Here is a 19999-nt window from a genome sequence, read left to right as displayed (position 1 = left end):
TCTGTGTCCAGATGTTCGGATTGTTAATACTGATAATTTTTTGTCATGAGAGGTGTAACTTTAGTGTGATTCAAAACCTTAACATAATATACATTTACTTTATTTTTAACATACATTTTCAAAATGAATAATCTTACATGGGAAATCTGATTTTCTCCTAGTTAACATTCTTTTTTTTCTCTCATAGACTTTTACATGAAGAGTTTATTTAAACTCAGAAAAATTGTCCTTTTTAATATTAGTGTTCAGGTACAAAAGTGTTAAATACCTAATGGAAAATTTGAGGAGGCTATGTCTTGAGAAAACTGATTTCACATCATATTTTAATATATTAAGAGAAGCATTTTTGGAAATTTGAAAAACACTTTATTTTCATCTATAAGTTATAGTTTCATGTAGTAATCTTGCACAATTAATAATGTGCAAAGGACAATTGGGCAGTTAAACTAACATTAATAGTATCAACACTATTTTGATACTGGTTTAGATTTGATGTTCTTTAAAAGTCTAGTTAAATAAGCAGAATTTTGAGGTTCTTTCCTCTCAGATTTTCTTTTCTCCCTGTCCTGTCTTAATTTCCAAAATCCTCCTATTTTAAAGATTAATATTTTTTATTTTTAAAAAATCACATTTTTTAATTAACAACTTCCCAGTTTGTACTGTTAAATAAATGAGTATAGTCTTTAATCTGCCTACCGCTGTGTGAGTCTTTGAACATTCATTCTGTAGCATTAGTTATAAGGGTTTGGGGAGGGAGGTCCATGTGTGTGGGAGGGGGATCTGATTTTTTTTTTTTTTTAGCATGGCACTTTTTCAAACATTTTTCATGTGCTTAGGTACATCCAAGCAGAAGTCCAGTTCCCTGCAGGTAGCAGATCAGGACGTACTGCCACCTTTTCACCCATACCAGCCTTTGGAGTGCATAGTAGAGGAGACTGAAGGCAAGCTGAATGAACTGGGACAAAGAATTAGTGCTATTGAAAAAGCACAGCTTAAGTCATTGGAGTTAATTCAAGGTGAACCTCTGAACAAAGATAAGATAGAAGAACTTAAAAAGAACAGAGAAGAGCAAGTCCAGAAGAAGAAGAAAATACTGAAAGAGCTGCAGAAAGTGGAAAGGCAGTTGCAGATGAAAACACAGCAGCAATTTACCAAAGAATACTTGGAAACCAAAGGTCAGAAAGACACAATATCTCTCCACCAGCAGTGCTCTCATAGAGGAGTCTTCCCAGAAGGGGAAGGAGATGGTAGTCTCCTAGAGGATCACTTTTCAGAGTTACCTCAGGTTAACACAATCTTATTTAAAGATAATGATGTTGATGATGAGCAACAGTCTCCGCCATCGGCAGAACAAATTGATTTTGTCCCAGTCCAGCCTTTATCATCTCCGCAGTGTAACTTTTCCAGTGACTTAGGTTCTAATGGGACAAATTCTCTTGAACTTCAGAAAGTATCAGGTAATCATCAGATTATAGGACAGCCTCAGATTGCTATTACTGGACATGATCAGGGGCTGTTAGTTCAAGAACCAGATGGACTAATGGTTGCAACTCCAGCCCAGACGCTTACCGACACTCTTGATGACCTGATAGCAGGTGGGTTAAGAAATATATCTGTAATGATTTTCTTTAATCTGTGTGCTCAACTTCTTTACCTGACCCTCCAAAAACACCAACTTTGTACTTTTCCATTTTAGAACTATCTTTGTAACATTATTTCTTGAGGTGTTTTGGAAGTGAATTTAACTAAGCTCAACAGCACTAACACACCAAAGTGCACTTGCCCTCTCCTGTTTTGTTACTTGCAAAGACAAAGGAATAAAGTTGCCATGGTCCTTTATGTTAGACCTTCGGTATCAAAACCACCCTGTGTTGTGTCTTGGTTAGGAGATCTCAAAGTAGAATTTCTTTGTAGGCTTTAGAGATACTCACATAAGATTATACATTAAATTTTCCCGCTAGTGATTTTCATGTTTGGAAATCAGAATTCTAAATTAAGTTGCTTTTTTTATCTATGATTTTATTAGATCAATTTAAATATTTTTAATTAAAAGGGATGTTTGGAGAAAATTATAAGTATTCCATGTTGATATGGTGTTTGTGGTTATAATATTTAAAATTATAAATTATTGTCAACTTGTTGATGATTTGGAGATTGGGATTTTCAAATTAACTGTCTTGATGAGAACACACAGACAGACATACCACACACACACACACACACACACACACACACACACACACACACACGGGCCTGGTGACATTAAAGTATATGTTTCTGGTTTTCTTTTTTTTTTCTTTTTTTTTTTGGTGGAATATTACAACTAGATATGAAATGAGGTGCACAAGTTTACTTTCCCTTTCATTGTCCTTGCAGCAGTGGGAAAACAGTGCAATTAATCATTTACCTTCCTAAAGATGGCTGGTGAATGTATCACCTCCATGAGAGCCCAGTTCAGAAATGCAGCCAGATGGCTGTTGACAGTGGATGAAGACCAAGAACTAAGATGTAGCTGGAGTGATATTCAAAGGCAGGCCAGTCCTCTGTCTCTTGATTGCAACATTTTTTTTCTTACTGTTGTCTGTTTCTTCTTGTCATATTCTCCTCCCCTCCTCCCAACCCACATATGCTATCCCAGTTTCCTTTCTTTTGTGAGCCTTTAGTCTTCCTAATCTTTACTGAATCTTTAAAAATGTGGAATTAAATTACTTAAATCAGGAATTTTGTTGGGCATGTGTGTGACTTCCAGTGGTTATAGAATTATAGCCTGTGGGCTCCTCTAATATGTAGTAGGTATCACTGTGCAGGGGAGCAGTATCTTAATTTTTTGTAAAGAAAATAAAAATTCTGGGAAATGTTTTAAGGAGTTAGAGTCTTTAATTTGGGTTTTTATATATTCAGCCCACAGCCACTTAACTCAAAGTAACTTTTTGTCATTAGCTTTGACAGTTGTTATAAATTATGAATAAACTCTTATAGTTCATTTATGGTTCTGATTTCTAATCTGATAAAAGCAGATACTGAAGTATGAACTATGATTGTGAATAATAATGAAACTGGTGATCTGGAAGTAATTTTTTAAGACATAGGGTTCTATAAATAGCATTATAGTGCTCCTAATTAAATAAATACTCAGTTATGAAATCCACATTACTGATTGATCTAGTTTTGTTATAACTCAGGATCTGCTTTTCGTATTTTTTTTAAAAGAGTGTGTAAACAGTTCTAAAGGTAACTTGTAGATAAGAACTTTATGGTAGTATTAATAGATGGTTGGATGGTTCTTTTAGGGGAGGTCAAATTTTATTTCACTGAAGTATTTGTTAAATTGATATGGTCTTTTACAAAGTTAACATGAAACTTCAAAAAGCTGATATAGAGAACATCTTTTAACTATATATAATAACATAAACTAATAAAATTTAATTTCTGTTAGACTTTAGTATCTAGTGATAGTTGACCTACCATATTATACAGTATACTTTTATTAATAAGTCTTAATGTGTAAATCAGCCAATAAATATAAAAATTCTATTCATATAAAAAATTTCCATTAAGTCTAAATTAAATCTAGTTCTCATGACTTGTATTTAATAAAAGAGAGAATACTGTACATCTTACAATTATACTTTAGAGAATATTCATTTGTAATAGCAATAAATTTACTCTTTAAATATAGGAGTATTTTTTTCTATATTCTGTTCTCAAAATTTGTCATGCTAATGAGTTGGTAATTGCATAATTTATTAATGTCATGACTTGACTAGCTAACTTAGCCTTTTAGTATATAGTCTTATTTGTGTCATACTTGATTTAGTCCCAGACAAAATATATGTAAATTCTTGATTTGGGAGCATAGTTCCTCAAGTCCTTTTCTTCTGAAAGTGTTGGGCTTTTAGAGTTTAGCGTAATCGTAAGTGACCCTCGGTTCAAATGTCTAGAACTGAGGCCTGGAAATTTAAAGCAACTTAAAGAAATTCAAAATAGCTTTGACCATTGAGCAGTTCTAGAAACATCTTGCAAAAATTTTGCTATTACTATATAAAGAACATTGGCTAAAAATCAACTACTATCAATTATTCACACTTACTGAGCAGTTACCATACTCCAAACCCAGTGCCAAATGCTTATATGCATTGTCTCGTGGGCTGTTTATAATAATCCTGTGAAGCAAGTACTTTTTCTGCCTGTTCTGTTAAAAAACTGAGGCTGATGGAAATTAAGTTGCTAGTAAGTAACAAGAGTCAAAATCAGTTCAGCCAGGTTGAACAACCTTGGATATAATATGCATGCATCTGATTCTACTTGAAGTTCTGAATGTCTTAAAGATATTTTTTTTCAAACTTCTAAATTGTAATAAATAAAAAATTTCTTATTTTTATATTAAGATTTGATGTGCATGTAAGGTTTAATGTCGTTTTGTGTCTTTAGCATATTGTTATGGCTGTTGGCACCTTAATAGTCTCTCTTACAACAAATTCTAGTTCAAAAGTATTTTGCTTTAAATAATCCTGTGGCAGTCAATGTGATTTAACAATAAAGGAATAATTAGGAAATCCTTATTTTAGAGGCCATTTACAATAAAATACACTTAAATAATTTCCTCTGATATAATATTTTATTTATTTAGATAAAAGTAATAGTTATATAAGATTATAATGAATTAATTAAAACTTTTTACAACAATGTAATTTATGTACACCTACTATCTGGGGGGTTTATATAATAAGGTTTATTATTATCTTCCATATTACCTACAAAACTCTTAAATTTCATAAAGAATTAAGTGAGTGGAATATTGCATTTAGTTCTTTTATCACAACTTTTTAGAAGGCTGCATGAGTTTAATTTGAATTATATGCTGACTTTTGATAGGAATCTTAGTCATTTACAGAGACATTTTGTTCAGATGTAGGAAACAATTTAGGACTTGTAAAAATGTCATAGTCCTGATATAATTCTATCTTGATAAAACCTTTATTCCACATGTACCTTTAAATCTTTGCTACTTTTTAGTTAGTTTTATCTGTTTAACTTTTTGTATGCAATTAATTCTGTTAGAGTCATTTCTGTGGAATGTTTCTGATTGTCATTATTATAAGAAGGAAAAAATATTTCTAGGAATATTGTGGAAAATGTTCAATAACTGATATAATAACACATTTCTGGTAATAGAGTTTTTAAATGCACAAAAGTATTTTTTAAAAGTCAACTCTGTAAAGAAGCGTTTTATATCATCACATTTTGGCATAGCACTCTAGCCAGCCATTTAAAAAATTTTAAATATTCGTTTTTGATATAACAGAAATAAACATGAATAAACAAAATTAATAATGAGAGAAAAGTAGTTCTTCAGTAAGGTATATGTTAATAATTATGAGAACATTGTAAAAATCTTACTATAAAGGTGCTGTAATTCAATCTTTAGGATCTTGTTTACTGAAGCTATTTTCCAAATATATCAGCTATTTTGAGGAGGTGTAACAAATAATCTGTTTTTAATTCATTAAATGACAAAAAATTTTAAAGCTTTTTTCTATGTACATGTTCTTATAGGTGAAACAAATATATGTAATAATCATTTCTATTTTTAAATTTCTATAGTTAAATTATGTATATTTATATGGTGACAAGCTACAGAAATTCATATTGCTAAAATAATTTTATATATATTGATGGTCGGGGGAGGACGGCTGATGTAGCAACATATCTGAACATCTTAAAATTTGTTGTTATTTTTAAAAAATAGTATACTAAACTGAGTCATTCATACTTGTGAATACCTTAACAAGTAATTGGGTTCCAGTCCTATTGAAATTCTAGAGAGAAGACATTCTCTAACATTTGGAATATTTAAATTTCCCTTTAAGACCTATGTGTTTCTGATTGACTTTTAGTCTGGGTAATAGAAGTTTGTTTATTGCCATCACTGAAACTTTGTTGTCTTTTTTTCTATATAATTAATGATTGTATGTTTTTTCTGATTTTTTTTTCATTCTTCAGTGACTAATAATGTTTTTATTTTCAATGCAATGAAAATAAAATAGTACTGAAAGTTCCATAAAATATCTGATAATTACACTTATTAAGTACTTAGTATGTGCCAAACACTATGCTAAATGCTTTTTATAAGTTATCTCATAGACAACTCACAACATCCCCCTGAGATAGGTCCTGTTTCCCTCTCTTTGAGGCAAACTTCATCTCTAATGAAATGTAAGAAATATGCAGAAATATAAAATATAACTTCAATTAACAAAGTTTTCAAACACCAGATGTTGAGATTCCAAATAAAAGTTCCAGTGTTCATTTTTAAAATAGTTTGATTTTTCAGACACTAATTTATTGTAGCAAATTTTCAAAGCAAATTTGAATTTTTTAAAAAATGCATGCTTTCTGCTACTGTGTGAGAAATATTCTAATTTTCACTCCCCTCCCTTTTTTTTTTTTGCACTGTGTTCAGGATATTTTTATCTAATTGCCTTTAACAAATTAAGATATAAAATTCTTTAATTTTTTAATTGCAAACTATTTTCTTTCTATTGATAATGTAAAAGGCTACCATTTGTTATATTGCACTCAATAACAGGCACTGTACTAAGTATTTTGCCTACATTATTCTAAGTAGTCTTTCCAACAGCCTTACAAGGCCGGGTACTATTGTTATTATGCCAGTTTTACACATAAGGAAAATTGACACTCCAAGAGACTTAAGTTCTTGTCCATGAGTAGAAAGTCAGTAGTTGGATTTGAACATAGGTCCATCTTAACTCCAGAACTTGGTACTTAACTATTACATTATATTGCTGATACAGGACACTATGTTTTCTGCATTTTTTGTATATGAATGACTTATTCTGTTTAGTAGAATTCAGAAATATGAATATTGTTTTTCAGCTGTGAGTAGCAGAGTGCCCACTGGTTCAAACACTTCCTCTCAGACCACAGAATGTCTTACATCTGAACCCTGTTCACAGTCTCCAAGCAATGTGGCTTCCCAGTCATTGCCCCCTGTGTACCCCTCAGTTGACATTGATGCACATGTGAGTGTTTTGGTTTATTTAAACTTATTTTACACATTTTGATTTTCTTTGTTTGGAAAATTATCATTATTCATTGCAAAAATATTATTTGCTCTTCAATTGATAACCCCACTGTAAAAAAAAAGTTTAACTTATTTTTTTCCCCTTCTAGACTGAGAGCAATCATGATACAGCATTAACACTAGCTTGTGCTGGTGGTCATGAAGAACTTGTATCTGTACTCATTGCACGAGATGCTAAAATCGAGCACAGAGACAAAAAAGGTAAAGAATATTAGTCAAAAATAAAGTCCAAGTGTAGTCACTCTCAATAAGTGGTTCCTTGACTGTCTCAGTAAAAAGATGGGTAAGCATATTTCAATTATGAATTCCAGATTTGTTCATCTACAGAGCTAAGTTATTCTCCAAAAATTAGACTGTAGATCATCAGTGAAGTATAGCAAGTGTGTGGTTGCCTTTTTCCTTTATCCAAAAGTTGAGCATAGAGAGGTATCAAAGTCCATTACGAGTATAAACTTGAATAGTTTTCTTTGACTTAGTATTTCCTTTCTAACAGATGTTTATGCATTTCTGTAACTGACAAAGTAGAGTTTAGAGCAGTTTTATGTTAAATGGTTATAAGCATCTGCCCTACAGACTTTTTTCTACTAAAACAATAAAGAAATGAAAACAATAGCTTACTAAGTAAAAACCAAACCACACATTTGTTTGAGATTTTTATTTTCTGGTTTAGGTTTTACACCACTGATCTTGGCGGCGACAGCAGGGCATGTTGGAGTTGTTGAAATCCTCTTGGATAAAGGTGGAGATATAGAAGCACAATCTGAACGAACTAAAGATACTCCGCTTTCATTGGCATGTTCTGGTGGACGTCAGGAGGTATGTTCGTGTTAATTTTCATTCTGTAAATATTTTGCTCGTATTTTAAATATGCATATGATAAATGAACCACAGTTGTAACATATAGGAAATGCAAATTCATTACTCAACAATTAACAAATAGAAAGAGTAACATCTTGTAATTTCAGTACAGTTGGGATTTCAAAGCTCTGTATTCAATGATGTGAAACTGAATCCATTTCTCTAATGCTGATATTTGAATACATAAAGCCTAATTAATTGTATTATATTTGAATCCTTGGTGTAAACTGGACTTCTCTGTTCTTATTTTATTTTGTAGGTGGTAGACTTGCTGCTGGCTCGAGGTGCAAATAAAGAACATAGGAATGTGTCTGATTATACACCACTGAGTCTAGCTGCATCCGGAGGATATGTTAATATCATTAAGATTCTGCTTAATGCTGGGGCAGAAATTAATTCCAGGTATCTATCAGTTGTTTGTTTTCTTACTCATGATCAATAACTTACTACTTGGAATAAGTATCTTTCTCTAAATATTTGGACAGATATCATTTTTAATTAAGATAATACAAATTGCAAGGGCCAACAATTTTTCCTGTAATGTGCTTATAAATAATCATAGATTATTTCAGCTAAGGTTGCTGTTTTTAAAGAGATCTCCTTCAGAAAGTACTTTGTTATCTGTAGTTGGAAATTTATAACCTCTAAAAAGGAATTATGTTTTAAATTGTGAAACTTTCCTATTTCTAATTATTAATCTAAACAAATCAATCATTGGTTTCTTTTTACTGAAACATTTTCATCTTTTATGTTCTCTATACTTTTTAAAAAACAACAGGTAACGTTTTAGTTTTCTAATAAGCACACTTCCTCTCTTAGGACTGGGAGTAAACTAGGTATTTCTCCCCTGATGTTGGCTGCAATGAATGGACATGTTCCTGCAGTGAAATTGCTGCTCGATATGGGTTCAGACATTAATGCCCAAATAGAGACCAATCGGAACACAGCTCTTACCTTGGCCTGTTTCCAAGGCCGAGCAGAAGTAGTAAGTTTGCTTCTGGACCGAAAAGCCAATGTTGAACATAGAGCAAAGGTAAGCATTTTATAACTTGTCACCTACTTCAGATATATTTCTAGTAGAAAGAGAATGGCATTTCAACTCAAATTCAATGTGCTGTTTTAAATTGTCACAAGTTAAACCTGTTGCCCCAAAGGAGGATTGGGGAATTGTGCTATAGAGTGGTCAGTGACATCCTATCACCATTCATGACTTTTATTAAGGACAGTGAAAAAAATAGAATCACTTCTGGCCAAGATGGAGGCCTAGGTAAATACAGTTTGCTTCCTCAAACAACCAAAAGAAGGACAACAACAAATTTAAAAACAAAAAAATAACCAGAACTGCCAGAAAATCAAACTGTGTGGAGGTCCAGCAACCAAGTAGTTAAAGGACAAACATTCATTCAGACTGGTAGGTGGGACAGGCAGCTGGGCCAGAGAGGAACACACAGCAAGGCGGTGGCTGGAAGTCTGCACAGGCAAGGCAGTGGCTGGCTGGTCAGGGCAGGCAAGGCAGTGGGTGGTGGACCAGGCAGTCCCACATTTACATGTGGATAAACCGGGAGGAACAACTGGGGAGTGAGACATATCACACAACCTAGGGCTCTAGGGCGGGGAAATAAAGCTTCAAAACCTCTGGATGTAAAAATCTGCTTAGGGGCTGCAGCTTCAGGAAAAACTCCCAGCCTCCGAGGAGAGTTCGTTGCCCACAGAGTCCTAGAATGTACACAAACTCACCCACCCAGGAATCAGCACCGAGAAGGGCCCAATTTGCTTGTGGGTAGCGGGAGAGGTGACGGAAAACCGGCGGAGAGCCCAGCAAGTGGCATTGGTCCCTCTGACCCATCTCCCACATACAGCCCCACAGCACTGAGACAACGAAATATGGCCCAAATGAAGGAACAGATCAAAACTCAAGGAAAACAACTAAGTGATGAAGAGATAGCCAGCCTATCAGATGCAGAGTTCAAAACACTGGTAATCAGGATGCTCACAGAAATGGTTGAGTATGGTCACAAAATAGAGGAAAAAGTGAGGGCTATAAAAAGTGAAATAAAGGGAAATGCACAGGGAACCAACAAGGAAGGGAAGGAAACTGGGACTCAGATCAACAATTTGGAGCAAAAGGAAGAATTAAACGTTTAACCAGAACAGAATGAAGAAACAAGAATTCAGAAAAATGAGGAGAGGCTTAGGAACCCCTGGGACAACTTTAAACGTTCCAACATCTGAGTCATGGGGGTGCCAGAAGGAGAAGAGAAAGAGCAAGAAATAGAAAACTTACTTGAAAAAATAATGGAAGGAGAACTTCCCTATCTGGCAAAGGAAATAGACTTTCAGGAAGTCCAGGAAGCTCAGAGAGTCCCCAAGAAGTTGGACCCAAGGAAGCACACGCCAAGGTACATCATAATTACATACCCAAGATTAAAGATAAGGAGAGAATCTTAAAAGCAACAAGAGAAGAGGAGATAGTTACCTACAAAGAAGTTCCCATAAGGCTATTAGCTGATTTCTCAAACCTTGCAGGCAAGAAGGGGCTGGAAAGAAGTATTCCAATTCATGAAAGGCAAGGACCTACATCCAAGAATACTCTATCCAGCAAAGGTATCATTTAGAATGGAAGGACAAATAAAGTGCTTCCCAATAAGGTCAAGTTAAGTTCATCATCACCAAACCTTTATTATACGAAATGTTAAACAGACTTATCTAAAAAAAAGGTGGTCAAAGCTACGAATAGTAAATGACAAACTCACAGCTATCAACAGCTGAACCTAAGAACAAAAACAAAAACTAAGTAAACAACTAGAATAGGAACAGAATCACAGAAATGGAGATTATATGGAGAGTTATCAGCAGGGAGGGAGAGGAGGGAGAATGGGGGAAAAGGTACAGGGAATAAGAAGCATAAGTGGTAGGTACAAAATAAATGGGGAGAGGTTAAGAATCATATAGGAAATGGAGAAGCCAAGGAACGTGCATATATCACCCATGGACGTGAACTAAGGGTGGGCAATGCTGGTGGATGAGGGGTACAGGGCAGTGGTATGGAATAAAAGAGAGGGAGAAAATGGGACAACAGTAATAGCATAATCAATAAAATATATGTTTTTAAAAAATAAAAACCAAATATCATCATCATGACCCTTAAAAAAAGAAAGAAAATAGAATCAGTTCTTTTTCCAACTTCAGGCCGGACTGGCTCTCTTAATCCTCCAGTTTGCAACTTTTTTTAAAAAAGATTTTATTTATTTGTTTTTACAGAGAGGAAAGGAGGGAGAAAGAGGAAAACATCAATGTGTGGTTGCCTCTTGCGTGCCCCCTACTGGCAACCTGGCCTGCAATCCAGGCCTGTGCCCTAGACTGGGAGTGGAACTGGTCACCCCATGGTTTGCAGGCCAGCACTCAATCCACTGAGCCACACCAGCCAGGCTGCAACTTTTGAATGTAGCAAGATTAATTTATAGTAAGATATTTCGGAGTAATAAGATTATTTTGTAGAGTCCCTTAATGTAGGTTTTTAAAGAACTCCTTTAATAAGGCATGTGCTTACCATTGGTAAAAAACCCAATAAAAAAATTACTACATACGTTATAAATTTAAGACAGCTAAAGTCTAGTCTGACCATGACAGATTCTGATAATTCCTTGACTATTTAGCATTCAGAAGGTAAGAGTATGCGAGTGTTTTTATTCTTATTTATTTATTTATTGCTTAGGACTGTTAGGTACTTAGATCCCTAGAAAAACATAGCTTATGTAGAATTCTGAATAATCAGACAATGGCCGATCTGATAGTCATTTCTAATTGAAAGGGTTTGAATGAAAATTTCATATCTTCTCCCTGAACTTCATTAGTTATATTTCTTAAAATTGAATAAGGAAGTGTAGTTTTTCCTCAAACTTTTAATTGCACAAAGAAATGAGCTTTTCCTGCTATCCAGTTTATCTTTTCATATTACAGATATTCAGTGTGATCCATTTGATTTTAGAAGTCCTAGAAGAATCATATTATTTTGGAAGTGATGCCAGTAGGAAATGTCTTTTGTCAAAAATGTTGGAGACTAATGAACAAAAGACAGTAAAATTTATGAAGTGATATTTTAGTCTGTTTTACCTAAATTTGAATAGGATTGAGAGAATTTACCCTGAGTTATTTAGCAGACTGCATTTTCGATAAAGTATTTTCTAAAAAAGTTTTCCCATTGAACACTGTGCCTTATTTAAGTTTCTTTTTATTCACTTTTATTATCTTTATTATGTAGCAAAGTTATGGTCTCATTTGTAAATTTATAACAATATAGAAGTTAGTTTTTTTTTAATTTAGCATGTATTAGTATGAGTTAATTCATTCTGGTTTGTCTAACTAAATCTAATGATTTTCCCTTGTTTTTTAGTGAAATTTAAGACTGTGAGTATTGCTTAGCCCTTTTATGAGAGAATATCACAAGTGGAAAACACAAGTCAATTGTTTTAGCCTTTTAAAGAGTTACATTAATTTACTTGAGTAATTTTTGGTTTAAACAGACTGGTCTTACCCCTTTGATGGAAGCTGCTTCTGGAGGATATGCAGAGGTTGGAAGAGTTCTCCTTGATAAAGGAGCGGATGTCAATGCACCCCCTGTGCCTTCTTCAAGAGACACTGCTTTAACAATAGCAGCAGACAAAGGTCACTACAAATTTTGTGAGCTCCTGATTAGTAGGTGGGTAAATTTTGTATTTATGTTTAGATCTTCCTACTGTCCCTTTCACAGAGCCATTAAAGTTAAAATTGTTCTACTTTGCGGACATTTTAAAGAGCAGATTATTTGCATGATATTTTGTAAAAGATAAAAGACAAAGGAAAATAGAAGTCTGCCTCTTCTCATAAGAAACAAACTATATTAAGATCTTTTGGCTTTATAGGGGAGCCCATATTGATGTTCATAACAAGAAGGGAAACACGCCCCTGTGGTTGGCATCCAATGGTGGTCATTTTGATGTGGTGCAGTTGCTAGTGCAAGCAGGTGCTGATGTGGATGCAGCAGATAACCGGAAAATCACACCTCTTATGTCGGCATTTCGCAAGGTAATTTGATGTGGGTGAGGGAGGGTAAAATTTAATAATTTAAAATCAATTGTAAGTTAAAACCATGTGGGAAAGATCAACTGACTTTGAATAATTGACTATATTTATACACCAATCACTGCATTTGTGGCCACAATCACTGTATTTGTGGCCAAACCTAACAGCTGTATGGTAGTTCACTACAGGCAACTTTATTATTAGATCACTTGCTGTCTAGACTAGTTTCGTTATGCTGTTGTATATAAAACATGAGATTTAAGGACAAATATTATTTGCAGATGTCTTCTCTACCAGAGAAGGTACAAAAACAAGTGGACTCTTTCATAAAAATTTATTATACCTCATATATATATGTACACATATATATTGAAGGTTATAAATATATACACACATATATACACACACATATACATATATGAAGGTTCACTTGTCCTATTTTCAAAAGCCTTCTCATTGCAATTATGATAAACTATAAACTACTTAACATGGCTCACAAAGCCTTGCAAGATATGCTCATGCCAATCTCCCTGGACCATTCGTTTATGCTACTGTTCCCCTTTACTCTACTTCAACCACTGACTTAGAATGCACTAAATTTTAAACTGCCTCAGGGCTTTTTCTTACTGGTTTTCTTTTCCTGAAATGTTCTTTCCCTTGTTTATCACCTTGCTCACTTCTACACACCCTTTAGCTCCCATTTTAAATGTCACTTTTCAGTGAGTCCTTCTCTGACACCCATGTGAAAAAGGTCTTTCTTCTCTTTTATAATACACTATTATTTTCCTTATCCAATTTGCAATTATACATTCAAACACATGTTTACTTTTTTAATGCCTGTCTCCTCAACTAGGCTGGAAGATCCATGAAGACCAAGATCCATGACTTTTTCACCAATGTTTATACCCAGTTGGTAGCACAGTGTCTAACTCATAATAGCTGGTAACTAAATAGCTACTGAATGAGAGCAGTGTAAGTTATGTGTCTTAGGAAAAAAATCTTAAATATTTTCTAGACTTAATTCTTCAGTTTTTTTTCTTACCTTTTAATTGAGTTGTAATTTACATACAATGAAATGCACAAATATAAGATTTATAGTTTAATGAGTTTTGATAAATACACATGCCCATGTAACCCACACCCCATAAAGATATAAAATACTTCCATAATTCTAGAAAGTTTCATCATGCTTTTTTTCTCAGTTAATTCTCTGCCTGGGAGGCAATGACTTTTCTGTTTTTGTTTTTTTACCATTAGACTAATTCTAGAGGATGTTTTAGAACTTTAATAAGGGGGAAACTATACAAGTTTGGTTATGTTTTAATAGATGTACTAGGAATTGATTACAGATTATTCAGCCTCTGATAATGACATTTAGAAAGTGTTTTACAGAGTTTCAAGTCATAAGACTCAGATAAATGTGACAATCTACCTTGTTTAGTAAAGTGAGAGCCAAAATAATGCTTTAGGATCTAGAATATCCTCATTTTTTTAGGACTACTTTATAAAACCTTTTCTACTTGCAGTGGGAAATGGGCATATTAAATTCAGGAGCAATGTTTTTTGGCCCATACCATATATTCCTGAACATGTTGTACTTTTTCTGTTTATAAACTCAAAACTGTTCTTATTTCTATAATTTCAATTTGTACGTTAGTGAACTATCTGGAAGTATTACTACATCTTTTAGTCTTTAAGCTTTTAAGCATATGGGCAAAATTTCAAAGGATTCTTTTGTGTATTTTTTGTTGTACTCTCTATAGGGTCATGTAAAAGTTGTTCAATATTTGGTGAAAGAAGTCAATCAGTTCCCTTCTGATATAGAGTGCATGAGATACATAGCAACGATTACAGATAAGGTAGGTTTAATATGCTATTACACATGTTTTTGGTTTTTGTGGAGTTTATATTCCAAATGTGCAGTGACTAACCTGTTCTGTGAGACTGATCAACTTATCTTTCTGTGCTTTATTTTCTCCATTTGTAAATAGAGAATGGACATAATACTTTTGATAAATTATTCCCTTTCTTTTCTGAACCATGTAATAATTACAGTGACAGTTGAAGTTTATTATTAGCCTTTATTTAGAAAGTTTTCTAAGAATATATAAAATTTTTATAAAATTGTTTCTTATTTTAATAAAAGATTGATTCATAATTAGATTCAAAGGATGGTTTGATTTGTTTTAGTGATTTTTCAATTGTTTGAGCTTTAAGCCCTGGGTTTTAGTATGCTAATCAACTCATTAGATTTGACCATTTTATGTTATGTGTTTCTATATTGGCATAATTCCATTTTTCACTATAGGAATTGTTGAAAAAATGTCACCAGTGTGTTGAGACGATTGTGAAGGCTAAAGACCAGCAGGCTGCAGAAGCCAACAAGAATGCAAGTATTCTTTTAAAGGAACTTGATCTGGAAAAGGTGAGTGAGAAAAATAATTTTCCTTATTAGAAATTGTTGAGCCCTGGCTGGGGTAGCTCAGTGGGTTGAGTGCTGGCCTGTGAAACTGAAGGATTGCAGGTTCGACTCCAAATCTAGGGCACTTGCCTGGTTGCAGGCTGGGTCCCCAGTGGTGGGTGCTCCAGAGACAACCATACACTGATATCTCTCTCCCTCTCTTTCTCCTTCCCTTCTCCTCTCTAAACATAAATAAATAAAATCTTTTTAAGAAATTGTTGAAAATCTAAGATAAATTTGCTACTTACGTGATCAATAATCTTAACAAAATATCTTACAAAGGAAATGATTAATAAATTGTCAAGCCACAATAACTTTCTGATTCAAACTTATTCATAAAAAATATTTGAACCATAACAGTAAGGGACTAGTTTTCAAGCAGATCACAATTTACCAAATGACATTACTGCCTAAGTGGTTTTAACATTAGTCTGAGAAGAAATTTAGTAAAACGTTGGAAATTATTTATTGTAAGATCTGGGCTATAAGTGGTTTATTGGATCTTCAATTAAAGACTAAGTGTCAAGTTATCCTAGGAGGTGTGGTAAAATGGAAACAGTTAAGTAAACGAGACCACTGCTCTGAGACTCAGTCTGCTTACCAGGAAAATGAGCGTGTTGTTATTGAATCCAGAATTTATAGTAAAAGAACAAACTCCATGATTAGTCATTCTAGGAATGCAAGAGATGATATTTTATTGATTAAAGGAAGAAAAAAGATATGATCATTTTGAGAAATGGCAAAATTTTGGCAGCAGTTCTTAGTTTAAAAAAATACAAAACAAAACTTAGAAGATAAGAACAGAAGAAAAGATTGCTTACAAATCAGAAAAAAAGAGAACTTGCTCAGAATAAAAAATGATCACACAAATGGGCAATTCACAGAAAAAGAAATACAGATGTTCCATAAAGAGGTAGAGAATGCCTAATATCATAAAAAAAGAAATACACAATAAAAGAGTGGTTTAAATTTTTTGACCAGACTGTCAAAGCTTTAAGTTTAAGGGTCTGGTAATAGCTATTGATGGCAAAGCTTATGGAGAAATTAGCACTCTGGTATGATTTTTTTAATGTATGGTATAAATGAGTATAACTGTTAACAGAGATGTTTTGACAAATGAATCAATTAAAAAGGTGAATACCTTCCCAGCCAGGGTACATTCCTGGGTTGCAGGCCATAACCCCCAGCAACCGCACATTGATGTTTCTCTCTCTCTCTCTATCTCCCTCCTTTCCCTCTCTAAAAATAAATAAATAAAAATATTTAAAAAAAAAAGTGAATACCCTTAACTCTAGCCATTCCACTTACAGAAATTTTACCTAAGATAGATAGATGCTGAACGATAGGAATGTGTATAAGGTTATTTATTGTTGCATTGTTTATAATAGGGGGAAAAGTGTAAACCTTCAAAGTCTTATTAATTAGAGAATTGAAAAAATTTTAATACCTCCATGATAAACTTGATTACAGTTAAAATCAGAAGGGAAAAACTATCTTCATTTTTAAATAAAGTTTGAAGTTAGATGACAACTACGATCCCATCCACATACATAATTTTTATTTTTGTATAACTGCCCAAGTGTATAGTCAGCAGTCCTCTAAATAGCCAATTGGGTTTATGCCAACAGAGTAATGAAATGATTTTTAATTAAATATACAGTCTTTTCTTTCAGTCCTCAGCCCCTTTCTCATTAACATAGGGGATTGGCAATGTTTTACAAATAAATTGTCATATAGTAAATGTCTTAGGCTTTGCAGGCCATATGGTCTGGCTGTGGATAACTGAAACTGCAAAAAATCGAACTGGATAAAGGAGGGCTGGTGTATACTTGGTACAAGCCTCTTTCCAGGTGTACGATCTGCAGATTCCCCCTTTTTTTATGGATTGTCTTTCTACTTTCTTAATGGTTCCTTTGAAGCACAAAAACTTATTTCTCATGTCTGGTTTATTTATTTTTTCTTTTGTTGTTTTTATAAATATGTAATTTAATTATTTCTTTTAAATTATTGCTTTGTTGGTAATATGATACATCTACTTTATTCACAGTCAAGAGAGGAGAGTAGAAAGCAGGCTCTTGCAGCTAAAAGAGAGAAAAGAAAGGAAAAGAGAAAAAAGAAAAAAGAAGAGCAGAAAAGGAAGCAGGAAGAAGATGAAGAAAACAAACCCAAGGAGAATTCAGAACTACCAGAAGATGAAGATGAAGAGGAGAATGATGAAGATGGTGAGAATTAATGATAAAATTCTCCTATGTTTATCAGCTTTATTTTGAGTGTTTTTTACTCTGATTAATCCTAGTTAAATATTCAGTTACTTTCATCTGAAATGGACAGTTGACTCTTACAGTAAATATTTCTAAATACATTACATTGTAAAGTGATACAGAGAAACAGAAAGGGGAAGACAAACATGACTGAAGGAAGTTCAGTTGTATCATAATTTAAGTCACCCTGTAAAACATTGGTATATCCTAAAAGCAAAATGGTGAGAGACGTTTGCCAGGTTCTTCTCTACAAGCTCCTCCCCCATTGGAAAGTGGTTGAGGTCCAGTTCCTCAATAAATTTTTAGTTAAGGTTAAGGCTCGAGGCTCTGCAATGCTGAGGTTTATTAATCTCAAAGAGTTGTTTATTGTACAGTCTGACAGTGCTTGTGGTAGGCAAATAATCTTATTTTGGTTATAATTCTAAAATCCTATTTGAAAAATTTCCTAAATTCAAACTGTATTGTGATTTGTGGTTAGTTCATGAGACTAGCATTTCAGGTCTTAAGAATGTTAATGGTATTAATATTTTATACCAATTTAGACATCAAAATGTGATATAGTGTATTCTAACAACAGTAAAGATTTCTTTATTTACTAGTAAATAGTGGTGAAAGGAAAATAGTATGTAAGGTACTGAATTGTTATGAAGTATTAGATATATCTATAATAATTTGTTTTGAGATATGTAGCTTTCAGTGTGATTTTTATCCTTTCTGATAATTTTAGTGGAGCAAGAAGTTCCCATTGAGCCTCCTAGTGCAACCACCACCACCACAATCGGAATCTCTGCAACGTCTGCAACGTTCACAAATGCATTTGGGAAAAAAAGGGCCAACGTGGTGACAACCCCCAGCACCAATAGGAAAAATAAGAAGAACAAAACGAAAGAGACCCCTCCCACCGCACCTTTAATATTACCAGAACAAAATATATCCTTAGCGCAGCAAAAGGCAGATAAAAATAAAATAAATGGAGAACCCAGAGGTGGTGGTACAGGCGGGAATAGTGATTCGGATAACTTGGACAGCGCAGATTGCAACAGTGAGAGTAGCAGTGGTGGTAAAAGCCAAGAGTTAAACTTCACTATGGATGTGAATTCCTCTGGTGATCGGAGATACCCCCCGCTGCTACTCCCGTCCCAAGAAGAAAAAACAAGTACTGCCACTTCTAAAACTCAAACACGGTAAAACTTTCTGATTTGTTAACTCAACATCCACCTGTCCTTTTTTGTACCTGGCACAATCATTCGAAGTTTATTCTTCAAGCACAAGTTGTGTTAAACAGTTTAAGTCTACCTCATTATCTGTCTTCAGTATTCAAAAGTGAAATTTATCAATCTCCTAGTCATGTGTTATTTATGAAATGAAATTATTAAAAATTTTTATGATTCCATTTTGAAGTTGAAAATATTAGCATATTTTGACTTTATGTTATTTTTATTGATTATAGTACAACTTTGGCTTCTGAAATCATTTTTTTTTTTTAAGATTCTTATTTTTCTTTAGAGGGGAAGGGAGAAAGAGAGAGAAACAATCAATGTGCGGTTGCCTCTCATGCACCCCCTAGTGGGGACCTGGCCTGCAACCCAGACATGTGCTCTAGCCTGGGAATTGAACCAGTGACCCCCTGGTTCATAGGCCGGTGCTCAATCCACTGAGCCACACCAGCCAGGGCTTAAATCATTTTTATACTAAAATAGGTGTTGGACTCTTTGCCCTATTTCTTTTTTTCTGAATTATTGATAATTTGATGTGTCAAATTTTAATTCAAACATTTCAGTATAACTTTGTCCATAAAGTAACAATCTCTTCATTTTCTGACTTAAAATGTATATTTTATTACACTTGATACTTCTCTGTTCTCAGACTTGAAGGCGAAGTGAATCCTAATTCCTTATCAGCAAGCTACAAGTCAGTGTCATTGCCATTAAGCTCTCCAAACATAAAACTGAATCTGACGAGCCCTAAAAGGGGGCAAAAAAGAGAAGAGGGGTGGAAAGAAGTTGTACGAAGGTAATTAGAATTAGTCTTATCTTTTCTAACTTTCCTAGACCGTACAGATTCTCCTCTGCAAGATGGTTACCCAATTAATTAATGAGTAGTTTTAATGTAGTTATTTTAAACTACAGTGTCATACTAAATCCAGGGTAGGCTAATGCAAAATTAGAAGCAATGTATAAATTTTGCATGCCTGTTTTATATGAAACAAGTGTTGTCTTTAGAGTAACAAAACAAAGTTTATTAAAACATAAG

General features: G+C 33.8%; 1 protein-coding gene across 2 annotated transcripts in view; it reads left to right on the top strand.

Moving 5' to 3' along the window:
* The window catches only part of LOC123805981 (ankyrin repeat and KH domain-containing protein 1), a 108372-nt gene that overhangs the window by 75303 nt on the left and 13070 nt on the right, over positions 1-19999 (top strand). For both annotated transcript variants that reach the window (XM_045818913.1, XM_045818920.1), the window contains 13 exons: positions 837-1595; positions 6898-7043; positions 7195-7306; positions 7776-7921; positions 8223-8365; positions 8783-8996; positions 12487-12662; positions 12865-13027; positions 14788-14883; positions 15333-15449; positions 17533-17707; positions 18474-18930; positions 19613-19759. In XM_045818913.1, the coding sequence (XP_045674869.1) occupies positions 837-1595; positions 6898-7043; positions 7195-7306; positions 7776-7921; positions 8223-8365; positions 8783-8996; positions 12487-12662; positions 12865-13027; positions 14788-14883; positions 15333-15449; positions 17533-17707; positions 18474-18930; positions 19613-19759 (2851 nt within the window). The remainder of the gene's footprint in view (positions 1-836; positions 1596-6897; positions 7044-7194; positions 7307-7775; positions 7922-8222; positions 8366-8782; positions 8997-12486; positions 12663-12864; positions 13028-14787; positions 14884-15332; positions 15450-17532; positions 17708-18473; positions 18931-19612; positions 19760-19999) is intronic.

Source organism: Phyllostomus hastatus, unplaced genomic scaffold, assembly GCF_019186645.2.
Source record: "Phyllostomus hastatus isolate PE091 unplaced genomic scaffold, TTU_PhHast_1.1 phas_contig_150, whole genome shotgun sequence".
Taxonomy (NCBI): Eukaryota; Metazoa; Chordata; class Mammalia; order Chiroptera; family Phyllostomidae; genus Phyllostomus; species Phyllostomus hastatus.
Note: the sequence above shows the minus strand (reverse complement) of the source record. Positions and strands in the feature narration are given on the sequence as shown.